Here is a 21719-nt window from a genome sequence, read left to right on the forward strand (position 1 = left end):
TCTATGTAGTAATATTATTAGTATCTCAGAAATCCATTGCATGCATTGCTAGTTATAGCCTAATGTTAGCTAGCTAGCTAACATTAAACCTAGTTGGTTAGCTTTAGCTACCTGCAGATTTATGCATGGTGGCTAGCTGGGATTATTGCCGCGTTCAGAACAACTCGGAAATCTCAGATTTCCAACTTCAGCGCTTTCAAGACAACTGGGAACACTGAAAAAAATTAGCTCCGACTGGGAAAAATAGTTTTGAACGTCATCCAACCCGGAATTCCAACCCGGAACTCTGACCTCTTTCTAGAGCCCCAACTTTCTGACATGAAGATCACTGACGACGTCATGATTTGACCTCGTATTTTTCCAATTGTCTTGAAAGCACTATTAGGTTCATTGTTTAGCTAGCAAAGCTAGCTACATATCTAAACAAAAGACTCCACTTCACCAGATGATTACATGACCGACCCATCAGGTTAGCCAGGTGTGTCTGGGGGTGATTACGGTCATCTATTATATTTCATGAACATGTGTACATGTCTGGACAATAGTGGCTGTGGGGTGGTTATAGCATTTCTTTCACATGACCCATCAATTTAGACAAGTGTGTCTGGGTAAGAATCATCTAATAATTATAAAATATTTATACAATATTTATCTGGACACTTTCTATTTTGATATTGCTACTATGCAAGTAACCATTTCACTGTACCGTTTACACCTTCTGTATCCTGTGCATGTGACAAATAAACTTTGATTTTATTTGATATCGTGTGTGTTTACCAGAGACGGTAATGTGAAGAACAACATGACCTGCACCAAAGTTAGATTAGGATATAGGCCAAGGACTAGATAGTGTATTTATGCTTCTACTTTCACTACTTTCACCACTTTAAGTTTTGATATCTTTGGTTGTTTACTACACTACCTTACTCACTCTGTTTAGCACATGGCCTCAAGTGAATCCTTAAAGATGGATGAGCTGAGGCTTAAGAGGGTGTGAACGATGCTGAATCGGTGTAAACAAAGAAGAGCTCTCCAGTAGGTGTACCAAAACTTTCAAGGGCCATTTTCTCAAAAGTGGGGTTACAAGTTTATCAACTTTTAAAGCAGAATTACTTTCCCATTGTTCCTCAACTGCAGTGTATGATATACCATACCTGAATCAGCCTCCTGTGATCGAGCTGATCTAGGGTGTAATCATTAGTCCAACAGTTGCAAATGAGAGTTTCTATTAGACAAATTCAAATATGTTTATACCCGTTTCATTTAAGAATGAATACACCCCTGATCACACGCAAACACAGTTGGCTTTCATAGCAGTCACATAAAAACAGCATGATCACTTTGCTCATTGTATATACACTGCTCAAAAAAATAAAGGGAACACTAAAATAACACATCCTAGATCTGAATGAATGAAATAATCTTATTAAATACTTTTTTTCTTTACATAGTCGAATGTGCTGACAACAAAATCACACAAAAATGATAAATGGAAATCAAATGTATCAACCCATGGAGGTCTGGATTTGGAGTCACCCTCAAAATTAAAGTGGAAAACCACACTACAGGCTGATCCAACTTTGATGTAATGTCCTTAAAACAAGTCAAAATGAGGCTCAGTAGTGTGTGTGGCCTCCACGTGCCTGTATGACCTCCCTACAACGCCTGGGCATGCTCCTGATGAGGTGGCGGATGGTCTCCTGAGGGATCTCCTCCCAGACCTGGACTAAAGCATCCGCCAACTCCTGGACAGTCTGTGGTGCAACGTGGCGTTGGTGGATGGAGCGAGACATGATGTCCCAGATGTGCTCAATTGGATTCAGGTCTGGGGAACGGGTGGGCCAGTCCATAGCATCAATGCCTTCCTCTTGCAGGAACTGCTCCAGCCACATGAGGTCTAGCATTGTCTTGCATTAGGAGGAACCCAGGGCCAACCGCACCAGCATATGGTCTCACAAGGGGTCTGAGGATCTCATCTCGGTACCTAATGGCAATCAGGCTACCTCTGGTGAGCACATGGAGGGCTGTGCGGCCCCCCAAAGAAATGCCACCCCACACCATGACTGACCCACCGCCAAACCGGTCATGCTGGAGGATGTTGCAGGCAGCAGAACGTTCTCCACGGCGTCTCCAGACTCTGTCACGTCTGTCACATGTGCTGTGTGAACCTGCTTTCATCTGTGAAGAGCACAGGGCGCCAGTGGCGAATTTGCCAATCTTGGTGTTCTCTGGCAAATGCCAAACGTCCTGCACGCTGTTGGGCTGTAAGCACAACCCCCACCTGTGGACGTCGGGCCCTCATACCACCCTCATGGAGTCTGTTTCTGACCGTTTGAGCAGACACATGCACATTTGTGGCCTGCTGGAGGTCATTTTGCAGGGCTCTGGCAGTGCTCCTCCTGCTCCTCCTTGCACAAAGGCGGAGGTAGCAGTCCTGCTGCTGGGTTGTTGCCCTCCTACGGCCTCCTCCATGTCTCCTGATGTACTGGCCTGTCTCCTGGTAGCGCCTCCATGCTCTGGACACTACGCTGACAGACACAGCAAACCTTCTTGCCACAGCTCGCATTGATGTGCCATCCTGGATGAGCTGCACTACCTGAGCCACTTGTGTGGGTTGTAGACTCCGTCTCATGCTACCACTAGAGTGAATGCACCGCCAGCATTCAAAAGTGACCAAAACATCAGCCAGGAAGCATAGGAACTGAGAAGTGGTCTGTGGTCACCACCTGCAAAACCAGTCCTTTATTGGGGGTGTCTTGCTAATTGCCTATAATTTCCACCTGTTGTCTATTCCATTTGCACAACAGCATGTGACATTTATTGTCATTCAGTGTTGCTTCCTAAGTGGACAAATACTTATTTCCCTAATTAAAATGCAAATCAATGTATACATTTTTTTACAAGCATTTTTCTGGATTTCTTTGTTGTTATTCTGTCTCTCACTGTTCAAATAAACCTACCATTAAAATTATAGACTGATCATTTCTTTGTCAGTGGGCAAACGTACAAAATCAGCAGGGGATCAAATACTTTTTTCCCTCACTGTATCTACGGGCTCTAAAACCAGCGTGATGGCACGCTGGTTTTTCACCCAGTAGATAAGGGAGTTTATCAAAATTGGGTTTGTTTTCAAATTCTTTGTGGATCTCTGTAATCTGAGGGAAATATGTGTCTCTAATATGGCCATACATTTGGCAGGAGGTTAGGAAGTGCAGCTCAGTTTCCACCTCATTTTGTGGGCAGTGTGCACATTGTCTGTCTTCTCTTGAGAGCCAGGTCTGCCTACGGTGGCCTTTCTCAATAGCAAGGCTATGCTCACTGAGTATGTACATAGCTCAAAGCTTTCCTTAAGTTTGGGTCAGTAACAGTGGTCAGGTATTCTGCCACTGTGTACTCTCTGTTTAGAGCTAAATAGCGTTCTAGTTTGCTCTGTTTTTTTGTTAATTCTTTCCAATGTGTCAAGTAATTCTCTTTTTGTTTTCTCATGATTTGGTTAGGTCTAATTGTGTTGTTGTTGTTGTCCTGGGGCTCTGTGGGGTATGTTTGTGTTTGTGAACAGAGCCCCAGGACCAGCTTACTTAGGGGACACTTCTCCAAGTTCATCTCTCTGTTGGTGATGGCTTTGTTATGGAAGGTTTGGGAATCGCTTCCGTTTAAGTGGTTATAGAATTTAACGGCTCTTTTCTGGATTTTGATAATTAGCGGGTATCGGCCTAATTCTGCTCTGCATGCATTATTTTGTGTTTTTCGTTGTACACTGAGGATATTTTTGCAGAATTCTGCATGCAGAGTCTCAATTTGGTGTTTGTCCCATTTTGTGAATTCTTGGTTGGTGAGCAGACCCCAGACCTCACAACCATAAAGGGCAATGGGTTCTATGACTGATTCAAGTATTTTTAGCCAGATCCTAATTGATATGTCAAATCTTATGTTCCTTTTGATGGCATAGAAGGCCCTTCTTGCCTTGTCTCTCAGATCGTTCACAGCTTTGTGGAAGTTACTGTTGTGGAAAATAACCACTATACTTTATTAAAAATCAAAGTTCTTACAGAGTTTTTGTTGCATCAAGAATGACTTTATTTTTAATTCAACACAGCCAGGTCAATCTGCAGATTGGAAACCCCTCTTACTCTCTCCCTCCAACTTATATATCCCCTCTTCAGTTTCCCGCTCTTTTATTGCTCCGCCCACTTCCTTTGTCTCTGAGGGCGGCTAAACTCAACTTTTATTATGCACATAATACTCCAACCAATAACTCACTCCCCTGTCTTGCACACACACTCATGTTTAGTTTAAACATGACAAGGCCCTAAATCCTTGAAACATACACAAACCCCACACACACAGTAAAATGACCCAATTCAATCCTGGCCCAGTAACAAAGAAATCTAACTCTATGTTATTGATTAACCCAGTTCTACCTCATAGTCCATTAAACTCTACAGTTCATTAATAATAATTCACCACATTACCTGTGGCGCTGATGTTTAGGCAGAGGTATGTATAGTTTTTTGTGTGCTCTAGGGCAACAGTGTCTAGATGAATTTATATTTGTGGTCCTGGCAACTGGACCTTTTTTGGAACACCATTCTTTTTGTCTTACTGAGAATTACTGTCAGGGCTCAGGTCTGACAGAATCTGTGCAGAATATCTAGGTGCTGCTGTAGGCCCTCCTTGGTTGGTGACAGAAGCACCAGATCATCAGCAAACAGTAGACATTTGACTTCAGATTCTAGTAGGGTGAGGCCGGGTGCTGCAGACTGTTCTAGTGCCCTCGCCAATTCGTTGATATACAGTGAGGGGAAAAAGTATTTGATCCCCTGCTGATTTTGTATGTTTGCCCACTGACAAAGAAATGATCAGTCTATAATTTTAATGGTAGGTTTATTTGAACAATGAGAGACAGAATAACAACAAAAATATCCAGAAAAACGCATGTCAAAAATTTTATCAATTGATTTGCATTTTAATGAGAGAAAAAAGTATTTGACCCCCTCTCAATCAGACAGTTTTCTGGCTCCCAGGTGTCTTTTATACAGGTAACGAGCTGAGATTAGGAGCACACTCTTAAAGGGAGTGCTCCTAATCTCAGCTTGTTATCTGTATAAAAGACACCTGTCCACAGAAGCAATCAATCAATCCGATTCCAAACTCTCCACCATGGCCAAGACCAAAGAGCTCTCCAAGGATGTCAGGGACAAGATTTTAGACCTACACAAGGCTGGAATGGGCTACAAGACCATCACCAAGCAGCTTGGTGAGAAGGTGACAACAGTTGGTGCGATTATTTGCAAATGGAAGAAACACAAAATAACTGTCAATCTCCCTCGGCCTGGGGCTCCATGCAAGATCTCACCTTGTGGAGTTTCAATGATCATGAGAACGGTGAGGAATCAGCCCAGAACTACACGGGAGGATCTTGTCAATGATCTCAAGGCAGCTGGGACCATAGTCACCAAGAAAACAATTGGTAACACACTACGCCGTGAAGGACTGAAATCCTGCAGCGCCCGCAAGGTCCCCCTGCTCAAGAAAGCACATATACATGCCTGTCTGAAGTTTGCCAATGAACATCTGAATGATTCAGAGGAGAACTGGGTGAAAGTGTTGTGGTCAGATGAGACCAAAATGGAGGTCTTTGGCATCAACTCAACTCGCCGTGTTTGGAGGAGGAGGAATGCTGCCTATGACCCCAAGAACAACATCCCCACCGTCAAACATGGAGGTGGAAACATTGTGCTTTGGGGGTGTTTTTCTGCTAAGGGGACAGGACAACTTCACCGCATCAAAGGGACGATGGACGGGGCCATGTACCGTCAAGTCTTGGGTGAGAACCTCCTTCCCTCAGCCAGGGCATTGAAAATGGGTCGTGGATGGGTATTCCAGCATGACAATGACCCAAAACACACGGCCAAGGCAACAAAGGAGTGGCTCAAGAAGAAGCACATTAAGGTCCTGGAGTGGCCTAGCCAGTCTCCAGACCTTAATCCCATAGAAAATCTGTGGAGGGAGCTGAAGGTTCGAGTTGCCAAATGTCAGCCTTGAAACCTTAATGACTTGGAGAAGATCTGCAAAGAGGAGTGGGACAAAATCCCTCCTGAGATGTGTGCAAACCTGGTGGCCAACTACAAGAAACGTCTGACCTCTGTGATTGCCAACAAGGGTTTTGTCACCAAGTACTAAGTCATGTTTTGCAGAGGGGTCAAATACTTATTTCCCTCATTAAAATGCAAATCAATTCATAACATTTTTGACATGCATTTTTCTGGATTTTTTTGTTGTTATTCTGTCTCTCACTGTTCAAATAAACCTACCATTAAAATTATAGACTGATCATTTCTTTGTCAGTGGGCAAACGTACAAAATCAGCAGGGGATCAAATACTTTCTTCCCTCACTGTATATGTTGAAGAGGGTGGGGCTTAAACTGCATCCCTGTCTCACCCCACGGCCCCGTGGAAAGAAATGTGTGTGTTTTCTGCCAATTTTAACCGGCACACTTGTTGTTTGTGTACATGGATTTTATAATGTCGTTTGTTTTTCCCCCAACCCCACTTTCCATCAATTTGTATAGCAGACCCTCATGCCAAATTGAGTCAAAAGCTTTTTTGAAATCAACAAAGCATGAGAAGACTATGCCTTTGTTTGTCAATTAGGGTGTGCAGGGTGAATACGTGGTCTGTCGTGTGGTAATTTGGTAAAAAGCGAATTTGACATTTGCTCAGTACATTGTTTTCACTGAGGAAATGAAGTAGTCTGCTGTTGACGCATATCCCACGGTAGTTATTTCTCTCTCTCTCTCTCTCTCAAATTTTGGAAGAAATTCATTTCTCTCACTTTGAGTCAACTACTCACCACATTTTATGCACTGCAGTGTTAGCTGTAGCTTATAATTTCAGTACTAGATTCATTATTCTTCTCTGCAGATCCTCTCAAGCTCTGTCAGGTTGGATGGGGAGCGTCGCTGCACAGCTATTTTCAGGTCTCTCCAGAGATGTTCGATTGAGTTCAAGTCCGGGCTCTGGCTGGGTCACTCAAGGACATTCAGAGACTTGTCCCGAGGCCACTCCTGCGTTGTCTTGGCTGTGTGCTTAGGGTTGTTGTCCTGTTGGAAGGTGAACCTTCGCCCCAGTCTGAGGTCCTGAGCACTCTGGAGCAAGTTTTCATCAAGGATCTCTCTGTACTTTGCTCCGTTCATTTTTCCCTCGATCCTGATTAGTCTCTCAGTCCCTACCGAAGGAAAAACATCCCCACAGCATGATGCTGCCACCACCATGCTTCACCGTAGGGATGGTGCCAGGTTTCCTCCAGACGTGACGCTTGGCATTCAGGCCAAAGAGTTCAATCTTGGTTTCATCAGACCAAAGAATCTTGTTTCTCATGGTCTGAGAGTCCTTTAGGTGCCTTTTGGCAAACTCCAAGCGGGCTGTCATGTGCCTTTTACTGAGGAGTGGCTTCCGTCTGGCCACTCTACCATAAAGGCCTGATTGGTGGAGTGCTGCAGAGATGGTTGTCCTTCTGGAAGGTTCTCCCATCTCCACAGAGGAACTCTGGAGCTCTATCAGAGTGACTATCGGGTTCTTGGTCACCTCCCTGACCAAGGCCCTTTTCCCCCGATTGCTCAGTTTGGCCGGGCGGCAAGCTCTAGGAAGAGTCTTGGTGGGTCTAAACTTCTTCCATTGAAGAATGATGGAGGCCACTGTGTTCTTGGGGACCTTCAATGCTGCAGAAATGTTTTGGTACCCTTCCCCAGATCTGTGCCTCGACACAATCCTGTCTCGGAGCTCTACGGACAATTCCTTCGACCTTATTGTTTGGTTTTTGCTCTGACATGCACTGTCAACTGTGGGACCTTTATATAGACAGGTGTGTGCCTTTCCAAATCATGTCCAATCAATTGAATTTACCACAGGTGGACTCCAGTCAAGTTGTAGAAACATCTCAAGGATGATCAATGGAAACAGGATGCACCTGAGCTCAATTTCGAGTCTCATAGCAAAGGGTCTGAATACTTAATGTTTTTCATTTTTAATAAATTTGAAAACATTTCTAAAAACCTGTTTTTGCTTTGTCATTATGGGGTATTGTGTGTAGATTGAGGATATGTTTTAATTTAATCCATTTTAGAATAAGGCTGCAATGTAACAAAATGTGGAAAAAGGGAAAGGGTCTGAATACTTTCCAAATGCACTGTATACCACCATATCCCTGAGCCTTCTGAGAATGTACAGTCGTGGTCAAAAGTTTTGAGAATGACACAAGGATTGGTCTTCACAAAGTTTGCTGCGTCAGTGTTTTTAGATATTTTTGTCAGATGTTACTATGGTATACTGAAGTATAATTACAAGCATTCCATAAGTGTCAAAGGCTTTTATTGACAATTACATTAAGTTTATGCAAAGAGTCAATATTTGCAGTGTTGACCCTTCTTTTTCAAGACCTCTGCAATCCGCCCTGGCATGCTGTCAATTAACTTCTGGACCACATCCTGACTGATGCCAGCCCATTCTTGCATAATCAATGCTTGGAGTTTGTGGGTTTTTGTTTGTCCACCCGCCTCTTGAGGATTGACCACTAGTTCTCAATGGGATTAAGGTCTGGGGAGTTTCCTGGCCATGGACCCACAATGTCGATGTTTTGTTCCCCGAGCCACTTAGTTATCACTTTTGCCTTATGGCAAGGTGCTCCATCATGCTGGAAAAGGCATTGTTCGTCACCAAACTGTTCTTCGATGGTTGGGAGAAGTTGCTCTTGGAGGATGTGTTGGTACCATTCTTTATTCATGGCTGTGTTCTTAGAAAAAATTGTGAGTGAGCCCACTCCCTTGGCTGAGAAGCAACCCCACACATGAATGGTCTCAGGATGCTTTACTGTTGGCATGACACAGGACTGATGGTAGTCCTCTCCGGACAAGCTTTTTTCCGGATGCCCCAAACAATCGGAAAGGGGATTCATCAGAGAAAATGACTTTCCCCAGTCCTCAGCAGTCCAATCCCTGTACCCTTTGCAGAATATCAGTCTGTCCCTGATGTTTTTCCTGGAGAGAAGTGGCTTCCTCGCTGCCCTTCTTGACACCAGGCCATCCTCCAAAAGTATTTGCTTCACTGTGCGTGCATATGCACTCACACCTGCCTGCTGCCATTCCTGAGCAAGCTCTGCACTGGTGGTGCCCCAATCCCGCAGCTGAATCAACTTTAGGAGACGATCCTGGTGTTTGCTAGACTTTCTTGGGCGCCCTGAAGCCTTCTTCACAACATTTACATTTACATTTACGTCATTTAGCAGACGCTCTTATCCAGAGCGACTTACAAATAGGACAACAATTGAACCTCTCTCCTTGAAGTTCTTGATGATCCGATAAATGGTTGATTTAGGTGCAATCTTACTAGAAGCAATATCCTTGCCTGTGAAGCCCTTTTTGTGCAAAGCAATGATGATGGCACGTGTTTCCTTGCAGGTAACCATGGTTAACAGAGGAAGAACAATGATTTCAAGCACCACCCTCCTTTTAAAGTCTGTTATTCTAACTCAATCAGCATGACAGAGTGATCTCCAGCCTTGTCCTCGTCAACTCTCTCACCTGTGTTAACGAGAGAATCACTGACATGATGGCAGCTGGTCCTTTTGTGGCAGGGCTGAAATGCTGTGGAAATGTTTTTTGGGGATTAAGTTCATTTACATGGCAAATAGGGACTTTGCAATTAATTGCAATTCATCTGATCACTCTTCATAACATTCTGGAGTATATGCAAATTGCCATAATAAAAACTGAGGCAGCAGACTTTGTGAAAATTAATATTTGTGTCGTTCTCAAAACTTTTGACCACGACTGTATAGCATGGAATATATAACTAGCTGTCTGCAGACCTAAAACTTCACACGCGATGATATGACTTTATTGCTGCCGACATTTCCTGTATAACACTACATAGAGTGGGGGAAAAAAGTATTTAGTCAGCCACCAATTGTGCAAGTTCTCCCACTTAAAAAGATGAGAGAGGCCTGTAATTTTCATCATAGGTCACGTCAACTATGACAGACAAATTGAGAAAAAAAAATCCAGAAAATCACATTGTAGGATTTTTAATGAATTTATTTGCAAATTATGGTGGAAAATAAGTATTTGGTCACCTACAAACAAGCAAGATTTCTGGCTCTCACAGACCTGTAACTTCTTCTTTAAGAGGCTCCTCTGTCCTCCACTCGTTACCTGTATTAATGGCACCTGTTTGAACTTGTTATCAGTATAAAAGACACCTGTCCACAACCACACGGGGGGACCTAGTGAATGACCTGCAGAGAGCTGGGACCAAAGTAACAAAGCCTACCATCAGTAACACACTACGCCGCCAGGGACTCAAATCCTGCAGTGCCAGACGTGTCCCCCTGCTTAAGCCAGTACATGTCCAGGCCCGTCTGAAGTTTGCTAGAGTGCATTTGGATGATCCAGAAGAGGATTGGGAGAATGTCATATGGTCAGATGAAACCAAAATAGAACTTTTTGGTAAAAACTCAACTCGTCGTGTTTGGAGGACAAAGAATGCTGAGTTGCATTCAAAGAACACCATACCTACTGTGAAGCATGGGGGTGGAAACATCATGCTTTGGGGCTGTTTTTCTGCAAAGGGATCAGGACGACTGATCCGTGTAAAGGAAAGAATGAATGGGGCCATGTATCGTGAGATTTTGAGTGAAAAGCAAGGGCATTGAAGACGAAACGTGGCTGGGTCTTTCAGCATGACAATGATCCCAAACACACCGCCCGGGCAACGAAGGAGTGGCTTCGTAAGAAGCATTTCAAGGTCCTGGAGTGGCCTAGCCAGTCTCCAGATCTCAACCCCATAGAAAATCTTTGGAAGGAGTTGAAAGTCCGTGTTGCCCAGCGACAGCTCCAAAACATCACTGCTCTAGAGGAGATCTGCATGGAGGAATGGGCCAAAATACCAGCAACAGTGTGTGAAAACCTTGTGAAGACTTACAGAAAACGTTTGACCTGTGTCATTGCCAACAAAGGGTATAAAACAAAGTATTGAGAAACTTTTGTTATTGACCAAATACTTATTTTCCACCATAATTTGCAAATAAATTCATTAAAAATCCTACAATGTGATTTTCTGGATTTTTTTTCTCATTTTGTCTGTCATAGTTGACGTGTACCTATGATGAAAATTACAGGCCTCTCTCATCTTTTTAAGTGGGAGAACTTGCACAATTGGTGGCTGACTAAATACTTTTTTTCCCCACTGTATGTAACTCCATTAAACTAAGGTGTCAGTGTTCCTACATATCAGTTGTCCTCCTCTCTCTCCCAGTGAGGCAGGAAGGTGTGTGTTGTGCCGCGCCTGCTGTGTTGAAGCCACCATGATGCCATGGCTGATCAGTGATCACCATCTCCACGGCAGGAAGGGAGGGAGGGGCAGACAGAACACACACACACACACACACAGACATATACTATCAGATCAGTTGGTATGAGCAGCCCTGGTGGCAGATGGCTCATTCCCTCCAAATCCTCCCTATACACCCCTCCCTGATCAGTAGAAGCTAAAGGGACTACTGACTCCTGTAGACAGCGAGTGACTGCTTGATGGCTCAATTAATGGCAGCAGCACACCACGTGATGGCCCCGCATGTGATAAGGAGGAGAGTAATGGCACACGGTTGAGGCTGGGAAGAGAGGAACTAAGAGCAGATACTGTTAAATCTATTCATGATTCATTATTCCTTGCTAGAGCTCAAAGCTCCCCTTGTCGTTTCTTGGTGCACTCTTGCTCTTTTTTTTTTTTTTGACTTTCACCCTCTCTCTGGCTCATCCTTTCTCTCTCTCTCTGGCTCATCCTTTCTCTCTCTCTCATCCTTTCTCTCTCTCTCTCTGGCTCATCCTTTCTCTCTCTCTGGCTCATCCTTTCTCTCTCTCTCATCCTTTCTCTCTCTCTCTCTCTGGCTCATCCTCTCTCTCGCTCTCTCTGGCTCATCCTTTCTCTCTCTGGCTCATCCTTTCTCTCTCTCTCTCTGTCTCATCCTTTCTCTCTCTCTCTCTCTCTCTGGCTCATCCTTTCTCTCTCTCTCTGGCTCATCCTTTCTCTCTCTCTGGCTCATCCGTTCTCTCTCTCTGGCTCATCCTTTCTCTCTCTCTGGCTCATCCTTTCGCTCTTGCTCTCATCCTTTCTCTTTCTCTGGCTCATTCTTTCTCTCTCTCTCCGGCTCATTCTTTCTCTCTCTCTCATCCTTTCTCTCCTGGCTCATCCTTTCTCTCTCTCTGGCTCATCCTTTCTCTCCCTGGCTCATCCTTTCTCTCTCTCTCTCTCCCATCCTTTCTCTCTCTGGCTCATCCTTTCTCTCTCTCTCATCCTTTCTCTCTCTGGCTCATCCTTTGTCTCTCTCTGGCTCATGCTTTCTCTCTCTCTCTCTCTCATCCTTTCTCTCTCTCTGGCTCATCCTTTCTCGCTCTCCGGCTCATCCTTTCTCGCTCTCCGGCTCATCCTTTCTCTCTCTCCGGCTCATCCTTTCTCTCTCTCTCTCTCTCTCATCCTTTCTCTCTCTGGCTCATCCTTTCTCTCTCTCTGGCTCATCCTTTCTCTCTCTCAGTCTCTCTGGCTCATCCTTTCTCTCTCTCTGGCTCATCCTTTCTCTCTCTCTGGCTCATCCTTTCTCTCTGGCTCATCCTTTCTCTCTCTTTTTTTACTATCTCTTTTTCTCTCTCATATCACACTATTTAATTTCCCCTCACCCTCTCTCTGTTCTCTCTCAAATGTATCTCTTTCGCTCTCTTGCTCATCACCTCTCTCTCCCCCTCTCTCTTTTCCCTGTCTCAGCCCTCCTTCTCCCGTGTCCCCTGCCAGCAGGCTCCCTCCCCCTCTCTCTCTCCTCAGCTGCTCTCTTCGTCACTCTCATTCCCCCCCCCCATTCTTCCTCTCCCTCCCTCAATTCCTCTGTTTCTAGAGTAGCACAGGCATATCTCTGTTCATGTCTCCTCTGTGGTGACAGTAGAGCTGACAGTGGAGCTTTGCCCTGCCTGCCTGGCTACTGGCTAACGGCACATATTCACTATGGTTCTGGGTCCGTTTGGTTCTGTGCCTAGCTCTGGATCTGGGTCCAGTATGTGGACTGCTAAACACCACCGGACAGTTTCACTGCTCTCCGTGACGATGGAGTAGAATGAGCCTGTAAGTCACCTTGAATGAAGACGTCAGTCAAGTGGATAATGCGCCACAACGCACACAGAAAGGGACGTGGGGTGCCTGCCAGGACTCTGCTGCTCACACACACCAAACGAACGAACGAACGCACACACACACAAACACCCTACTGCGACGAACACACACTCTTTCAGAGAGTATGATAAATACTACAGTTCATGAGTGTGAAACAGTTTGAGGGTGTGTGTGTGTGATAGAGAGAGTGGCTTGTGTCAGAAAGGGCTGAGAGGGATGGTGACTGTGGTGTCTGCCCTATGCTGCTCCCTGTAAAGACCATTACTGGAAGAGACCAGACACAGACAACACACACAGTAATACTGACATACAGTAACGTCTCACTTACCTGCTTGTGCATCTCTATGTTTAGCCCATAGGACATCTCATAGTACTGTAGGGAGAGAGAAACAACAACATTCAATAAGTACACAGAGGTAATAGATTAAATATAATCAGGTGATCAGGTGTGTGTGGGTCTGTTCATGTGTGCATGGTGGAAATGTGAATGTGTGTATGTCGTTGTCAGTGTCTGTGTGTATGAGGCTGTGTTTGTCTGTCTCAGCACCAGTGTGGGTGTGTGTACACAGTAATAACTTCCATCCCGGGCTGGAGAGACGGGGGATCATTGTGACATAGCCAGTCTCAGCAGGCACATGAACAGCACTGAGAATGATTTCCATCCTGACTTCTCCCTCTCTCCCTCTCTCCCCCCCCCCCCCCTCTCTCTCTCACTCCCTCCCTCCCCCTTCCTCTGTCTCTGTATCACTCTCTCTGTCTTTGTCTCTTCTCGCCCTCTCAGAATCTCTTTCTATCTCTCTCCATCTCTTGATCACTCTCTCTCTCTGGCGTATCTCTATCTGTTTCTCTCTCTCACACACACACACGTACGATGCATGCACACACGCGCGCTCACACAGTAGACACACATGCTCACACAGTACACACACACTCACACAGTAGACATACACGCTCACACAGTACACACACACGCTCACACAGTACACACACACGGTCCTCTTGAGCCTTCCTTCCTTTGTCCATCTCTGAATCCTCTCCTCTCTCCAGCATCATAAAAGCCATGTTCTTTTGTGCCATCTCTCCTCATCATGTCCTCCCTCCCTCTACCTCTCCATCCATTCCCCATCTCTCTCTTTTTCTCTTGCACTCTAACCATTCCTTTTAATTCTCTCTCTCTAACCATTCCTATTAATTCTCTCTCTCATATTAGATAAGTAGGTTCTGAGGACCAGTATGCTAATGTAGCCATGTACTGGACAATGTAAGCCTCTTCACAGAGCAGTCTGTATGGATGAATAAGGACTATGTAAAGGCTTTAGAATACTCTACATAGCATGCTATAGGCTGAAAGACACTGTGTATAAGGCTCTATAGAGAACCACCATTGCTGGACCCATGCAGAGAGGTGAACAATGTGGGAATGGAGTACTGTAATGAACATATACACAGAGTATACCAAACATTAAGAACCTTCCTAATACACAACCCATGTCTCATTTATCTCAAGACTTAAAACTCCTGTCTCTTCTCCTTCATCTACACTGATTGAAGTGGATTTAACAAGTGACATCAATAAGGGATCATAGCTTTGGATTAATCTGGTCAGTCTATGTCATGGAAAGAGCAGGTGTCCTTAATGTTTTGTACACTCAGTGTATATTTATGTATTTTATAATATGCATGGATTTATAAAGAATATGTCTTAATGTGTGTGTGTGTGTCTGTCTGTCTGTCTGTCTGTGTGAGGATACTCCTCAGGCAAAGTCAACACTGATAGAGAGGCAGGCTGAATTAATTAAATGGCATGAAAGATCAAGATACTATACCATCCACACATGATCCTTAGCATGCAACACACTGCACTACAAGGAATCTGTCCAGCTTAACCACACCAAAATACATCTCTGTCATGTCCTGCATATTCTCAATAATCTAATCTACCCTCATTCATTTGAATGGTTCACATTCCTATAACTCTCCAGACATACTATTCCAAGGATGTACTATCATTCTCAGCCGTATAAAAGAACAACGCTAAAATCCCCATGCAGGCTTATGATCCCAGGTGAAAAAAGAGAAGCTGAGCTAGCTAAGAGGCCCACACTACAAAACAACAGCAGGCAGCCACAGAGCTGTTCTTACATTTAACATTTTAGTCATTTAGCAAACGCTCTTATCCAGAGCGACTTACAGTTAGTGAGTGCATACATTTTCATACTGGCCCCCCATGGGAAACGAACCCACAACCCTGGCGTTGCAAGCGCCATGCTCTACCAACTGAGCTACAGGGGACTGATCAAGGCTGATCTCCTACAAACAGATAGCAGAGCAGAGCAGTGTTGTTGTAGCATTGTGCATGTTTCTCTGTTCTGTTTCTTAAATGGCTTCATCTTCCTAGCTGCCTGCCTGACTGTCAGCCCCCCGTCCCCCTCCTACTCCCCCACCGACCACCATTATATAATCTCCCTCTCGTGTCAGGGCATTCTCATTGAGCGCTATGTGTATAATACCTGGTGTATGCATGTGTATATTTGTGTCAGTCTGGAGCAGCTTGTGCACGACATGTGGCAGAGCGACAGACAGAAAGAGAGGGTGAGACAGAGATGAGGGTGTATGTCGCAGTATATAGGTTTGCCTGTGTGTGTGTGTGTGTGTGTGTGTGTGTGCGCGTGTGCGTTAACTGGATGGCGAGGATCCACCATGTGGCTGGGTGTGTGTGTGAGTGTGTTGGGCCCTCACGCTAGACCCTGCTGGGTCACTGTAGTGAGACGATGTCTGTTTGGCTAACTAATCTCTAGTCATGTGATAGTCCTAAACCATCGACAACATCACCCCCACTCAGGCTTTCTATTCCCTTCTCTAACACACAGTCATCTGAGCAACCAATGCATAAAGCAGTCAGTCCTTCATATTTTTCTCTCTCTCTCTCTCTCTCTCTCTCTTTCTCCCTCCCTCCATTTCAGTGTGACTCATCGTGTTGAGTGAGTGTCAGAGTCTCGCCAGCCAGCCAGTGTCTTTACTATTCTGTTAAATCTCCAGACTTGTGGAGTGCATCTAATCCAAGGTGATTTGGCTAAATGGTGTGTGCGTGTACGTAGACTGCACTGTTTATCAGCGTCCCTCAGGTGTGCCTTTCTCTCCACTTCTTTCTCTCTCCTCCCACAGCAACAGATACCATCAGTGTATTAATAAATTCATTAGCAAGCTGTTCTCACATGTCCTTAAGACTAGCGAGGTCTGACTTTTAGCTCTGTATTAACTCCACATAGGGAAATTGATTCATCATCAGAGTTGGAGAAATAACCAACCAAAATGGATTGACCTTGGAGTAGCCTTTCTCATTGGGCCTAGTATGAGGAGGCATATGTTGATGGTGCCACCAGCAGCCAATCTTTGTGAAGATGTGTGTTCTGCTGTGTTCCTGCATGTTATCAGACAGTCCAGGCAGGTTTAAGACTCTTAAAACAGCCACAATCCTCAGCTACATCTGGACCCTTTTCTTTCTCCCTAAATCCTCAGCTCACACTATCATATGTCTTAGAGACGGTTAGCTTACTGGGGAGCATTCATTTTACAATTCTATGCTCGTCCCTTCCCCTCTCCCCCTCTGCCCTGGTTCTCTCCTTCCTCCCCTCCCCTCTTCTGACACTCCCTCCATCTCTCTCTCCATCTCCCTCTCTCCATCTCTCTTTGGCAATCTGTGACTGTAATGTTCCTGAAGAGAGGACAGTTTGTCAGGCTGATTCAGACAGATAAGCTGGGGGTGGAGTAAGCAGCTAAGAGTAGTGCATTAATCCACCCCACTCACACACACACCCCTCCTGCGGGGTTATATAGCACGCAAACGCACATGAACACACAGGGTTACAGTGGATGTGTGACCACATGGATGGTCATTAAAACTGGAACCCTGCAGATCCCTTCTATTTCAAACACAAACACTACACACAAATACTAACACACACACACACACACACACACACACACACACACACACACACACATAAAACCAACACAAATGACACAGACATATGCCAACCTCTTCTGTCTCCCTGTCTCAGGCCTGACACTGACAGACACCTCTCAGTCTCTGATTAGACAGTGAAACAATACGGTCTTATTTAAAGGCCCAGTGCAGTCAAAAACGTGGTTTTTCTGTGTGTTATATATATTTCCACACTCTGAGGTTGGAATAGTACTGTGAAATTGTGAAAATTATGATAATGCCCTTTTAGTGTAAGAGCTGTTTGAAAAGCCTGCCTGAAATTTCAGCAAACCTCTGCCAATAACAGCTAGTTTAGATTTTCCCCCTCCCCACTCAGACCACTCCCAGACAGTCCTAGCAAAGTTCTTGCTTGAGAAATTGCCCTTTGCTAAGAAGCTATTTTTAATTTTTTTTTTTACCATTTTAATTGAAAACAATCACAGTAAGGTACTTAATTGTTACCCAGAAATGATTTGATATCGAGATAAAAACGTCTGCAAATACAGATTCCAGGAGAGCTGGGAAATCTGAGCCCCATGAATTATAAATACAACAGCCAGAAGCACAAGGCGCCCACAGACACCCCTCTTGTGAGAGTGTGAGTGTGCGCGTGAGCGTGTTTGAGGAACACTGTGGTAACACACTGATCATGTCTCTGTAGACTACCACAGAAGACTAACAGAGACGGGTTCCATATAGCTTATGCATAAAGCTGCAGCGTGCGTTAACCAAACGTATAAAACACCCCTGCTGCCTGCTTATGCTTTGACCTTGTTTTATGGAGGCAACATTCCAATATTTTGCTCCAAATGAATCCTGATGTCTATTCCATGCTAAATATCATCATCATCAGCCGAGTCATAAGTCATTCCCTGGAAGTAGTACGTTAGCGGGCGGGAACATCACGTACCTTGTTTTTAAAGTTACAGAATAATGAATGACAGAAGCAGTCTAAAGAAAGACTGGGCTGCCTGTGCAAACAAGTCTTAAGTCTACTGTCTTAACTACCTAAATATAGCCTTCTGGTGTTAGCTCCACTGTGGAGCCACTGAGACCTTGTTACTTCACATTATTTACGTGTCTGTGCTCGCGCTCTCTTTCTCCATCCCTCTCTTTTCCTCCCATCCATCTCAGCCACTCTATCTTTGTCGTTCTCTGTCTATCTCTGTTGGTTTTGTCTCTCTGTCTGGCAGCCTCTCTTTTCTATTTTTTTCTCTCACTTTCTCACTCCTGAGCCCCTGTCCCTCCCTCTCACTTTCTGTTCCTTACACTCCCTCCCTCCAGATCACTGCCCATACAGTGGGGAAAAAAGTATTTAGTCAGCCACCAATTGTGCAAGTTCTTCCACTTAAAAAGATGAGAGAGGCCTGTAATTTTCATCATAGGTACACTTCAACTATGACAGACAAAATGAGAAAAAATAATCCAGAAAATCACATTGTAGGATTTTTTATGAATTTATTTGCAAATTATGGTGGAAAATAAGTATTTGGTCAATAACAAAAGTTTCTCAATACTTTGTTATATACCCTTTGTTGGCAATGACACAGGTCAAACGTTTTCTGTAAGTCTTCACAAGGTTTTCACACACTGTTGCTGGTATTTTGGCCCATTCCTCCATGCAGATCTCCTCTAGAGCAGTGATGTTTTGGGGCTGTCGCTGGGCAACACGGACTTTCAACTCCCTCCAAAGATTTTCTATGGGGTTGAGATCTGGAGACTGGCTAGGCCACTCCAGGACCTTGAAATGCTTCTTACGAAGCCACTCCTTCGTTGCCCGGGCGGTGTGTTTGGGATCATTGTCATGCTGAAAGACCCAGCCACGTTTCATCTTCAATGCCCTTGCTGATAGGAGGTTTTCACTCAAAATCTCACGATACATGGCCCCATTCATTCTTTCCCTTACACGGATCAGTCGTCCTGGTCCCTTTGCAGAAAAACAGCCCCAAAGCATGATGTTTCCACCCCCATGCTTCACAGTAGGTATGGTGTTCTTTGGATGCAACTCAGCATTCTTTGTCCTCCAAACACGATGAGTTGAGTTTTTACCAAAAAGTTATATTTTGGTTTCATCTGACCATATGACGTTCTCCCAATCCTCTTCTGGATCATCCAAATGCACTCTAGCAAACTTCAGACGGGCCTGGACATGTACTGGCTTAAGCAGGGGGACACGTCTGGCACTGCAGGATTTGAGTCCCTGGCAGCGTAGTGTGTTACTGATGGTAGGCTTTGTTACTTTGGTCCCAGCTCTCTGCAGGTCATTCACTAGGTCCCCCTGTGTGGTTCTGGGATTTTTGCTCACCGTTCTTGTGATCATTTTGACCCCACGGGGTGAGATCTTGCGTGGAGCCCCAGATCGAGGGAGATTATCAGTGGTCTTGTATGTCTTCCATTTCCTAATAATTGCTCCCACAGTTGATTTCTTCAAACCAAGCTGCTTACCTATTGCAGATTCAGTCTTCCCAGCCTGGTGCAGGTCTACAATTTTGTTTCTGGTGTCCTTTGACAGCTCTTTGGTCTTGGCCATAGTAGAGTTTGGAGTGTGACTGTTTGAGGTTGTGGACAGGTGTCTTTTATACTGATAACAAGTTCAAACAGGTGCCATTAATATAGGTAACGAGTGGAGGACAGAGGAGCCTCTTAAAGAAGAAGTTACAGGTCTGTGAGAGCCAGAAATCTTGCTTGTTTGTAGGTGACCAAATACTTATTTTCCACCATAATTTGCAAATAAATTCATTAAAAATCCTACAATGTGATTTTCTGGATTTTCTTTTCTATGTTGGCGTAGTGGAGAGGGGTATATTTGTAAAGGCAGACTGAGACTTCCCTCTCCACGTTGTCTGATTGATGCCTGTGAACCAGCGGTGGTGCGTAGGTGTAAATAGAATAGAACTTACCATGATGTAGTGTCTCTGCATCTCTGTCTTCTCACTGGCCAGCTTCTCACACTCCAGTTTCAGGCTGTAGAGAAAGAGAGAGAACACACACACACACACACGTCAACAAACTGATCTAAGGCAGGACCTACCCTGCTGCAGCTCAACCTGAATCTCTCCTTTGTGTCAAAGCTGAAAAAAGGTTATGGGTCTAGATCAATTAGACAAAGAGACCGATGGGATCCAGGCTGCAGTAGGAGAACAACGTTAGTTTCAGCACACTGTTCACTGCTGTGACGAGAGAGTTATGGCCATGAGTATTCAGCTCATGCTGTGAAGCTGGGCTCTCAGCACCAAGGTCACTGTCTGGAGGTCAACTCTTCTCTGCTATGATATGGAAGAATAGACCAATATCACCACACCCTGCTAGCCTGTGACATCGAGCATAGGAGTCGGCAAAACAGCACAAACAGATCTGGGACCAGGCTTGCACCCTGCCACTGTGCCAGGAAGACTATGATGGATAAGATTAGAATCTCTACCTGCATTTGATCTGCCTGTGTATGACTGTGTTATATCAACCATATAGTTCACTGCACCCGTCCTTGGCTTTCACATACACCACATACAGTATTATTAAGCCTGACGTCTAATCTAGATCGTGTAATATTCCACAGACTAATAAGTGGAGCAGTAGAAGTGCGGCAGTGGTTCCCAGGGGGATCCCCCAGTCCTTTGGAGAGAGGAGGGGCAGTTCCCGCCTGAGGTACATACATTCATATAGGACACAATCCTCAGACTCCCATCTTCAGACACACAGATACATGGATAGCACAGACTTTTACTTCTATTGTGCATAAACATCAATACACGATAGAAGTAAAAGTCTGTGCTATCCATGTATCTGTGTGTCTGAAGATGGGAGTTTTGGATTGTGCCTACATACGCCTGCATGGGGTAAGATGGAGGGTGGTGTGTATATACTATCTGTATAGTCTATAAGGGCCTGAGGTGAGGTGGAGGGTAGAGTATACAGTACCTGTGGTATTGAGCCTGGAGGAACTGGAACTCCTCCTTGATGCGGTCCAGGGTCTCCAGGACTGTGAACTTGAAAGACTGGCCAGGCTGAACAGGGACCTGGGGGAGAGAAAAGAAAGGAGAGAGAGGAAAGAAGAAGGGAGAGTAAGGTCACTTCAACACACACCATAAAAAAAACATTGTCGTTGCGCTCTTTATCTCTCTGCCCCCCTCTTTCACAAACACTCTCTCGCTCTTCTCTCTCCTACCACCCTCTTCTTCTCTCCCGTTTCCTTCTCCTCTCTCTCTCCTGACTGTCTCCCTCCCCCCTCTCACATTAGCATCTCTTTCCTCTCCTCCCTCTCTCCTCACCTCCCTCTCTCCTCTGCTAGGATGCTTTTTTCTAATGTATTCCTGCCTACAAAGCTCTGAGAAGGGAAAATGTCAAATGAATAACTCATGGTGAATCACAAACATTAAAACGGCACTGTCTTTCACCTGCTAAAAGCAAAGAATCTCAACAAATGCCCCCCAGGAGAACCCTGCTTCCCCCTGGAGCCCGTCTGAAGCACTTTAGGTGTTGTTCCCCTCGCTGTGTAGTTGGGGGAACACAAACACAGCAGGG

General features: G+C 44.9%; 1 protein-coding gene across 1 annotated transcript in view; it reads right to left on the bottom strand.

The window, feature by feature from the left end:
- Positions 1-21719, bottom strand: part of LOC311148935 (transducin-like enhancer protein 4) — a gene marked incomplete at its 3' end in the record, with an annotated part of 66711 nt that overhangs the window by 36266 nt on the left and 8726 nt on the right. The window contains exons 2-4 of the mRNA XM_084185970.1: positions 21117-21214; positions 20099-20162; positions 13542-13586 (exon numbers count right to left, since the gene is read on the bottom strand). Of these exons, the coding sequence (XP_084042096.1) occupies positions 13542-13586; positions 20099-20162; positions 21117-21214 (207 nt within the window). The remainder of the gene's footprint in view (positions 1-13541; positions 13587-20098; positions 20163-21116; positions 21215-21719) is intronic.

This window comes from Coregonus lavaretus, assembly GCF_964263955.1.
Source record: "Coregonus lavaretus genome assembly, chromosome: 21".
Lineage (NCBI taxonomy): Eukaryota > Metazoa > Chordata > Actinopteri > Salmoniformes > Salmonidae > Coregonus > Coregonus lavaretus.